At 34.5% G+C, this 9,716-nt stretch overlaps 2 protein-coding genes across 2 annotated transcripts; both read right to left on the bottom strand.

Moving 5' to 3' along the window:
• Positions 1-4,109: 4,109 nt before the first annotated feature.
• Pcd (pterin-4a-carbinolamine dehydratase) lies at positions 4,110-6,284 on the bottom strand. The gene is made up of 3 exons (XM_023392759.2): positions 6,078-6,284; positions 4,605-4,724; positions 4,110-4,512 (listed from the first exon to the last, which is right to left on the bottom strand). Exons 1-3 carry the CDS (start codon positions 6,210-6,212, stop codon positions 4,330-4,332), a joined length of 438 nt encoding a protein of 145 aa, XP_023248527.2. The 5' UTR covers positions 6,213-6,284; the 3' UTR covers positions 4,110-4,329.
• Positions 6,285-6,501: 217 nt separating this feature from the next.
• On the bottom strand, positions 6,502-8,212 carry LOC106640592 (uncharacterized). The gene is made up of 5 exons (XM_014354671.2): positions 7,937-8,212; positions 7,469-7,861; positions 7,215-7,401; positions 6,933-7,145; positions 6,502-6,810 (listed from the first exon to the last, which is right to left on the bottom strand). The coding sequence occupies exons 1-5, from the start codon at positions 8,004-8,006 to the stop codon at positions 6,555-6,557; spliced, it is 1,119 nt and encodes a 372-aa protein (XP_014210157.2). The 5' UTR covers positions 8,007-8,212; the 3' UTR covers positions 6,502-6,554.
• Positions 8,213-9,716: the final 1,504 nt, after the last annotated feature.

Raw genomic sequence — 9,716 nt, 5'->3', positions numbered from 1 at the left:
TTAATTTATGTATGTTAACGAAATGCGTTAGAGTAAATAGTACTTTGATGAGCTAAACAATGAATTTTTTTTATCAACTCTATATACCGAACCCCAATACAAACCAAACCTTAAAAAATTAATATTAAAAACCTGCTAGAAAATTATGCACAAAATTATCTTATCAAAAATTCGATACGCAAATTTTTTTTTTCACACACCATATTTTCAATCAATTTTTCGTTCAGAAAAAATCGTTTAGTCCGGAAAATGTAGTTAATTTTGCGACGTAGTGAGGAAATACAATTTTTTTCTTTACCAATTAAATCTATGAGGCGCTTTGTACCAAAAAAAAAGTATAATCACATAAGAATCAAGGTAATCGGATTTTCGTAGTTTTTTGTTTTTGTTTTTTTCCTTTTTTTTCTTATAAAAGTGGGAGTGAAAATTGAACTATAAATACAGTTATAAATACTAATATTTTTAATCTATGTATTATTTGTGGCTACCCCCGCATTCTCAATAAAATAAAATTTGCTGATAAGAAAATAAGATACCCATACAGCGTGACACGGCAACGACTGAAAATTCAATTTTAAATTGGCAAAACATGATTTTAACACTTCAAGCAACGAAGAACATATTCCTGTTAATTATACGCGCAGGTAAGTAATATTTAGTTGCTCACCTCGTTACAGAAGTAAAATCAGATCGCCTTCGGGAAAAACAGTTCATCGAGTTCCCTTCTGGCCCACGGTGTCAAAGTTTTTATTTACCCTAACTACTTAAAAAATACACACATTTCACGCGTAGACAGCAAATTAAATGTCAAAAAATATGGAGGATACGTTTAAGCGTACCCACTTGCAGGGTATGGTAGAGGTTGTACACGAGGTTGTACATCCACGTAATTATCCGAAGGTGTAGGTGTATACAATGGAAAAGCGCGCTCGGAGAGGCTCTGAACTGTACGCTCTACTTGCGCTCTACTGACGCGATTGCCGTATTTTACACCGAAGCGGGAGAGTACAGTCTACTAAAAGCCGTTACACGACTAGTTCCACAAAAAAAAAAAAAGTTATTTGAGTTGGAACTTTTTTTTTTTTTTTTTAGTTGTGTTTTGAAAATAGAAAAGAAAAAAAAAACTTAATATTTGTTCAAACGATTCATAGTAAGCTTTACTCTGTAAAAAAAGTACAGAGTTTTTTTTGCTAGATACAATTTAATTAAGCACTGTGTTGTTATCAGGAATAAAAAAAAAAAAACATTGTGACCAAGAGAGTTGTCAATTTTTACTAAAAAAGTTTTTTTTATTTATATTTAAGAAAAGAAAAATTGTTTTTTAATATTTTGTTACGCTTGAGTTATTATATTTTTAAATTTGTTCAAATGATTTATAATAAGCTTTATTTTCTAAAAATGTACAGTATTTTTTTTTTTTCAGGGTAAAATTTTATTAAACGCTGTGTTGTAAGGAATAAAAAAAAATCACGCCCGGAATTTGTAATTGTAAATCGGAATTTAATTTTTAAAAGCGATGAACCCGTAGAGTAAGAGAGAAAAATCAGGTTTCCTCCTGAAATGTCGACGTGACGTTAGTTGTAACGTTTCAAAAACCATTTTTCAAAAAAGGAAAAAATCCTTCCGTTTCCTTCGCGTCAATATTTTACAGCTTGGGTTACCAATTTTCAAAGAATAATGGGACATGCGATTTTTTGTGCGATTTTTCGTACACATGATACGATCTGAGAGAGCGAGTAAAGAAAAACGGAGAGCCATTCACGTGCGCCGACGACGCCGGCCGCCCCACTTGTATTGTGCCGAGCTCTCAAGCTCCTCTTCTTTGCCAGTGTGTTTATACAGGTACCTATGGACTGTGGATGAGTGCTATTCCACTCACTGGTAGCTTGTATCCAGAGCTGGTAGACAATCCAACGTGTTTACAAAAAAAAATAATAATTTAATTTTTTAAATACAACACAGCGTCCCAAAGTACCTATACAAATTATGGGGACTGATAATATATATGCCATTCCACCTACGCTAATAGCGAAAGGAAATTTGTAGTTGGATCTTTTAGAGCGGGATCAGTTTTTTCGTCACAAAGCGCCCGATTTCTTTAAAACAAAAAATTATTTTTTTACCCTCGTTCTGTTCAATAAATTTTTTTTTTTTTTTTTCAATTAAAAAAAAAATTGAAGTTAATTTAAAAAAAAATACCTTATACCGTAAAATTAATATTTTTCAATAAACTGACAAGAATGTTTATGAAAAAATAATTATATGAGTAAAAGAAATATTTTTTTCAATGAACTGCAGTGGCACTGAATGAAAATTTTTATTTAAATCAAATTTTCCATCGTTTTACAATAATTTCAGCCATTAAAAGAAACAAAATTCGAATGTGTTCAGTAGAATGTACATTTTATTAGAGTATTAGTTAATTTCTAAAATAATCCCCCCCCCCCCGGCTTAGTAAGACTCCCAACCAATAAATCAGTAACAAATTTGAATTACGTTAATTTTTTCACTATTTAAAAAATTTTTTTTGTCAATTAAGAATGCAATATTTACGTCGAGTATTGTTAGAGATATTCTCGAGAAATATCTAGATTTTTTTTGATAAAAATTAAAATTATTGCTCATTTTTATGGTTGATACTTAAAACGAACGCTTAAGCTGAAAAATAAGTCGTTTATGTTTTTGTTTTGAAAAAGAATTGAAAAAACAGGTCGGTGATGTTGTGTGACGGGATTTTTTGTAAATAAATTGCATTGAATTACAGAAAAAACTGAAATGCAATTAGTTTATTATACAAATATAATCCAAAGTAATACAAGTATAAAAAAAATACTTGATCTTTTCTACTCTGAGATACAGTAAGATTCAGACTATGTGTATACGTTTAGAAAGACAAAAAAAAATTAACGAAATGGTGTGCTCCTTTTGCAATGTGGTATGCTTATTGGACAAAGAAAAGTGAGCATAAAAGTATAATCACAATAAGGTGAAGCGCGTTTAATAGAACTATGCTTTACTTAGTTAAAAAAGAAATTTTATGCGCCCTCATCTTACACACCGCAAAGATACTCCCAAACCTCCTGAAAAATAGTGATGCGTTACTGTTTCAAAACGTGATTTGATTGGCCGTCGATGTTTGGAAAGTTAACATATACGTTTTTCCCTACCACATATAGATATACTACAGCGTTCTATTAGTGCGGTTACCGGTTACCTGAATTATCAAATATATACGACTAGATTACTTAGTTATCAACAACGGATGGACAATGCTGCCATGATAGTAACTGCATCTTCGACCGCGTGGAGGCATGCGGTATACCGTTTTCGACAAAATTCGTGAATATTATGGTTTTTTAAACACCAAACGACTAAAACGAAAAAAAAAGTTGATGAAAAGTTAGGAAATACTTGTTTCCGCGAGATGCATCCGCTTCATACTCTCCTAACGAGTCCTCTTTATCCAATCATTGCTTTTCCGGTTCGCTCCCGCATGTGGCGAAAAAGTATCTGGTTAGTATACATACAGCCAGTTAACGTTGATGTTCAGAAATGTGTGCGCTGGCTTGCCTAAGACGTATTACGGATCGGTTTGAATGATTTTCTAAGTTGAAAAACGATTAGTAGTCCACCATCCATGTCACAGGTAAGTTCTGGTAAGTAAAGCGTGAGTGGCTTGCTGGCAATCACATTTTTTATTTTTATTTTTACAATTCCATTTAATATTTATATAATATTACAAAAATAACGAAGGTACGCGAAGTGCGTTTTTGACGTAACTAATTATTAAAAAGTAAAAGGTTGAGGTTCACTAGCGCGGACCATTAGTTGTACGATTTAATAGAATGTTATAAAATCTAAATTTTTGTTAAATAGAAGGATCAGCCCTTAGAGAAATGGGTTGGTTATTATTGAAGCTCGGTAAAAATCTTGGTATACAAAGAGACGGTTCAGACCTTCATGATTTCGTTCCAATTCTAATCGTATTTCAGGAATGCTTTATTTAGTGAGCATTTCTCCAGGCAAACTGTAATATTATACCGCCGCAGTAATTCTTGGGTAGATAAATAAACGTAATCAAACATTATTTTTGTCACGTACCTATAAGCATATATAGGTACTCATTTGTTTTATTTACACAGACTTATGTCACTAAACATACTTTTTTTTATTGTCATAGTCATATATATATATTTTAATAATAATAGAAACGATGGAAGCAAAAGGAATTAATAAAACAAAATATAAAAGTAAGAACACTCTAAGAATGAAAAAAAAAAAATTTCAACGCTGTTAATCATAAACGAATGGACGGTGTTAAGTCGGGTTTTATTCGGTGAAGGATTTGGCGGCCTTGTCTATAAAATTTGCGAGCTTCACGTCGCGCTGCGACAGACCATTGACATCGTGGGACGAGAGAGTTACGTTGACTTTGTTGTATACGTTGAACCATTCGGGATGGTGGTCCATCTTCTCGGCTTGCATAGCGACGCGAGTCATGAATCCAAAGGCCTGGAAAAAAAAAATTCGTTTGGATGAGCATTGTTGGACACAGGTGCCATTTACCTATGTGGTTAAAAAAATTATAGTCTAGGTTTTATTACCTGGTTAAAGTTTTTGAAGGCAAACTCCTTGTACAGGGCGTCTCTGTTGTCCTGGACGCTCCAGCCATTTGATAACAGAGGGCTGAGCTCCTTCTCTCGATCGTCGGTGCTCAGTTTGGGCTGTAATTAATTTTGTTTAGTTTCTTTCAATTTTTAAATTAGTAGATTTACAATAATAATTATTAAATCGCTTCATTATTATTTTGCCGCTCTTGGAATTACTTATCGTTCGTTAAAAATATCAAAAAGTTTAATAAAAAAAAGGGTACAGGTGTAGAAAATTCAATTTAAAAAATAACAGGAACTCTGACATATTCAACAAAATAATTCATATTTTTTTTTTTTTTTATTTATATAAAAATATACATCACATTAATGGGATGGAGATCGAGAAATTAATCGCGGATTCTTGGATTACAATTCAATACTATTTAATGCCTCGTAAAGAAAGCTTTGTGAGTATCGGTCGCAAAATCAAGTTGAATCAAATAATTTCAAAACGAATGCAATTGAAATAAAAATGAGAAAAATTTAAATATAATTAAGTACTATAAAAATGAGTGTAAGAATTCATAAATTTTGATAACTAATTAATTTGTCAATACTCCGTAGGACACGTTTAAACAATCCATTGATATGTACCGATGAATTGGTAATGGCTATTTATTTAGTAATTGTCTTATAAATTATACGTTATATTTGAATTCGCGACGAAAATTTTAATACCAATAATTCAACAAGTACGCCCATAAAAAATGTGTATACTTAATAACATGCATGTAATCTTTTGAGAATTGCGTAAGAAACTAACGTGTTTGTCTTATTTGAAGATTAAATTAAAACTTATCAAATTCAACGGTTATTTGATGTTATTCAGTACCTTTTTCTTGATCAAACTAATTTACTTTGTACATTTAAATGATACTCCCAAAACATTGGGAATAAAATAAAAATATTTTAACTGGGTATTCTCATAATTAATCGACATAAAGTTTGCAACACATTTTAATCACGATGAACGAGGCTACAATTAATTCGCACTCCGTCACAAATAAGATTAATTAAAAAACTTCATCTCATTTTACTTAACTGCAGTGTTAAGTAGAAAAATTGGATAGAACAATTCGAAACGTCAATATTTTCAAGGACATGAATCTCAATTAACTTGAACGCGTAATACTTGGATTGAACATATTTTTAATCACAAATGAAACGCCTTTCACTTCTTACTCAAAGAGTTAATCTTGCGAAGTAAGTATCGATTGCAAGAGAGCATAAGTATATACAGCAAGTAAACTCGACCACTTGTTGAGAGGGCCGAATGTATGCAGAAACTATGAGCACATTGGCTTAAAAAAAAAAAAAATAACAAAAAGAAGCTTAATGGCACTTGAAATATTAAGGTGCACATATCGAGTCTCGTGCAAAAACCAAATAAATTAAAAATTAAGAAAAAAAAATCAAGGAACAAACCATTTTCTGTTTCTTCGTAGTTACGGTTGCCTGCGTCCGCACGACGGTCCCGAGCACTTGTGAGCAGCGCAACAATCGACCGATACTCTCCCCACTGCTGATAAGTAGCCGCCCACCAAACATGGCTGTCGTCATAATAATCCTAACTCCTAACCTACGCTCAAACCGGCTCTTCGAATTTTAACAAAGCCACTTTAACTTTTAAAAGCTTTGAAGCTTAAAAGTTGGGGAGAGGTAGGGATGTATGATTTTTATTCGATCCAAAGAAACAAAAATTTTTTTCACCGACTTTAATGCTACCTTGTTTCTACTTTTGTTGGAAGGAGCTAGAAAAACGCGACAGTACCTGGCTAAGGGTACGATGCGACTGGACTGACTGGTGTAGTTACAACGTTGAGTTATTAAAAAATAGATTAAAAATTTTATTGAAAATATTCCACAATTTACAAACTTACTTTAAAACTATGCACACTTAGCTCAACGTTTTAATTTTCTTTTTGCCTGAACTCTAGGCGCTTCTGCGGGCAGAGGTAATTTAAGCGTAACGCGCTGCTTGTCGTCTTTGAGTGGCACTGCACACAAGAGTCTTGCAAGCTCTTGAAGCTTCTTTAGGCCCAATCGGAACTTGAATAAACTGGAAAATAGTTCCAAATCTAAAATGTAGTTCCATATCGTGAGGCCTATTATTATGGAGTGCATGATTCCTTTGTCCCTCATTGAATTTGGTCTACACCTGAAAATATATTTTACAACTATTAGATCAAGATCCTAATACGTTCACAATAATATTGTACAACGTTGTGTTTGTCAATTCAGAAATAAATTTTGTAATAGTATTGAATGTTAATAACAAACCTTCCGTTAGCACTGAGCACACTGTAACTCTCAACTATGTGATTCGCTACATCTGCTGAGTATGGACACACGCTTGAATCTTTTTTGGCAGATTTCATTGGAGTATTAAACCAGTTAGTTACACACTCTATGTACAGTAACAGTGCTATTTTTTCAACTGCATCTTCGTTCTCTTTGAAAGTTTCTACAGTTTTGACGAAAAACGCGGGTTTTCTGAAAGTGACGTTACAATTATAAAGAATCGATATCTAAAAGTTAAACATTTTCAATTTAGACACGTACTTGGACAAGTCTGATTTCGCGACTTTTTCAGCTTGGTTGTAGAGTCCCATCAAAAGTTTGTTTGGCACGATATCATTGATATCGTAGACCTTGGACACATTATCCGCGTCTCTGTTGCAACGTGGTAGTTGCAACGTTTGATCATCCTTTGCAGAAGCTTCGAGCCTTGACGTGTCGATGTCAATATCTGAAACAATTTGTGTTACAAAAATCCGAGTAAATACCATCACTCTCTGTAAAGCAAATAAACTGACTGGCTGCTTTTTGTTCGTAATTATCTTTGATGGCATTGACGTCGATTTTCATCTTTTGGTACTGTTCGGTTTTGCGTTGCACCTTTTTTATTGCAAACTGGGTGTTCAGCTCGTAGAGTATGTCCTCGTCCTTGACGTTCATATCGACGTGCTGGTCGAGCACAGGACAGACGTTCCACCTCTCGGCTTGGATCAATTTGATCTTGCCGGTTTTTTTGTTGTGCACGGCCAGCATCGTGTACGTCAGCTCCTTGTTCAAATCCGGCCTCGTGCCCTTGTAGACTATGTTGTTGTTGGACATGGCAAGCACGTACTGATCCTTTTCGTCGCGGTACACGCCGCACTTCATCTTTTTGGCTTCTTCGTCCTTGAGCTCGCCATTCTGGAAATTCACTGTGACAAGAGGTTTTCATCATTCAATGTTCAAAAAATGATTGTAAATAAACAAAGGTGAGGTATATGCGGCACCTATTATGGGCTGTATTTTGTCGGGTGCAATGATAACGTCCTCGATAACGGCTTCGACCGGCCGCTTCATGTTAACAACCAGAGTTTAAACTGACACAAGTAACGTAAAATCACATTTATGTAACGAATTGTATAAGCTTTTTGATGTCTGTACTAACACGACACGTTATACACATTGGTTTGTTATATTTAATATATTTATAATCAGAGTTTATAACCAAATACAAACTTTTTCGTTGACACGTGTATTTCCCCCTAGCCAAAAATTTCTGCTGCTCTCCCACTCTGAGTCAGTAGGTTTGTTCGGGGACCGAGATTGGGCGCACGCCGTCAACCCGCGCTCGCCTGCGCTTGCCCGAACTTAGGAGCTATTCACATAAGTAGACATTTTTTTTTTGCTTATTAAATAATTTTCATTGTGAACGTTCATATTGAAAAGGGGGTTCCACTGTTCCACTAAACTCAAATTGAGTGAACAGACTGAACAGACCTATACTGTGTTCTCTGTCAGTCAACATAGTTGCGACCATATGTATAGGGGGTGTTTTCCGAAATCGTCACCAGCAAGTAATTTGAGGTTGCGCTCTTCGTTACCGTCAGGGGCCGTACCATATAACTATTTTTCTGTACATCGGCCTATGTTATAACATAGGCCCGCGAAGCTAAAAAAAGTTATATGGTACGGCTCCAGGTCAGTTACCTTGAATTAACTGGCGCTCTGTTCCGTAATCTAGCCGCATGTTAAAATAGCAGACGACAATCAACAGCGATGAAATCTTTACTTTTTTCTCGACTTTCACGTCTGCTGTTTTAACTGGCCAGATTACGGAATATATATTAGCGCCACAGTTTAATTCAAGGTATAGTTGACTTGCCGTCCTGATGGTAACGTAGAGCGCAACCCACTATTATTTGCTGGTGACGATTGCGGAAAACACCCTTCAAGCGGCGTTACCACCACGACCTACGTAACTTTACAGCCTCTGATTTTATCATCCTGGTAAAGAGAGCAAGGTGTAAGATGTACGTTAAGTTACGTGTAGTAATTAAAGTAATTAAAGTAATTACTACTAAGTAATGCCATATGGTCGATTTCATTAAACCATATGAATATCTATATTTTTGGAGGTCGACTTTTGGGTGAAAAATAGATTGAAAACTTGCCGCAAACAGCACAAACCACGTCAACTTTTTATTATCTATCTGTAAGATTAGTTGCGGCTGGTTTGTAATTATCAAAGTGACTTTGCTGTAAATAGCAATAGTTATTTGGATCAGCGCCATCTAGCGGTCTTTATTTTTCGCCAAAAGTGGCTCCTAAAATTCTCAATCAGAGCATTCAGGATTAGAGCCATTTAGTCAATTATAAACCAGCCGCAACTCATGATGAAGCTATAAAATGAAAAAATAACGTTACGTGTGTTTTTGGCGGCAAGTTAACAATCTATTTTCTACCAAAAAATCGACCTCCTATGTATTTGTACTTTTGAAGATAAACTTTCAAGCATAAAAAAGATTGTTAACTTGCCGCCAAAAACACACATATCGTTATTTTTTTATTTTATAGCTTCGTCATGAGTTGCGGCTGGTTTACAATTGACTAAATGGCTCTAATCATAAATGCTCTGATTGAGAATTTTAGGAGCCACTTTTGGCCAAAAAATAAAGACCGCTAGATGGCGCTGATCCAAAATAATTATTGCTAGTTACAGTTAAGTCATTTTATTAGTTATAAACCAGCCGCAACGAATCTTATAGATAGATAATAGAAAGTTAACAT

Source organism: Copidosoma floridanum, unplaced genomic scaffold (genome assembly GCF_036245765.1).
Source record: "Copidosoma floridanum isolate Cflo_tuat_1 unplaced genomic scaffold, Cflo_Japanese_pri ptg000001l, whole genome shotgun sequence".
Lineage (NCBI taxonomy): Eukaryota > Metazoa > Arthropoda > Insecta > Hymenoptera > Encyrtidae > Copidosoma > Copidosoma floridanum.
This window is presented reverse-complemented; position numbering and strand designations above follow the sequence as displayed.

Bases quoted from the DNA above. Each gene is read 5' to 3' on its own strand.
- Pcd (XM_023392759.2), bottom strand. From the start codon at position 6,212: ATGACGACAGCCATGTTTGGTGGGCGGCTACTTATCAGCAGTGGGGAG. The intron at 4,725-6,077 runs GTTTGTTCCTTG...AATTAATTACAG, and splicing joins CTACGAAGAAACAGAAAATG to CCCAAACTGAGCACCGACGA. The intron at 4,513-4,604 runs GTAATAAAACCT...TTTTTTTTCCAG, and splicing joins CCTTCAAAAACTTTAACCAG to GCCTTTGGATTCATGACTCG.
- LOC106640592 (XM_014354671.2), bottom strand. From the start codon at position 8,006: ATGAAGCGGCCGGTCGAAGCCGTTATCGAGGACGTTATCATTGCACCC. The intron at 7,862-7,936 runs GTGCCGCATATA...CTCTTGTCACAG, and splicing joins CAAAATACAGCCCATAATAG to TGAATTTCCAGAATGGCGAG. The intron at 6,811-6,932 runs GTTTGTTATTAA...ATATATTTTCAG, and splicing joins GTGCTCAGTGCTAACGGAAG to GTGTAGACCAAATTCAATGA.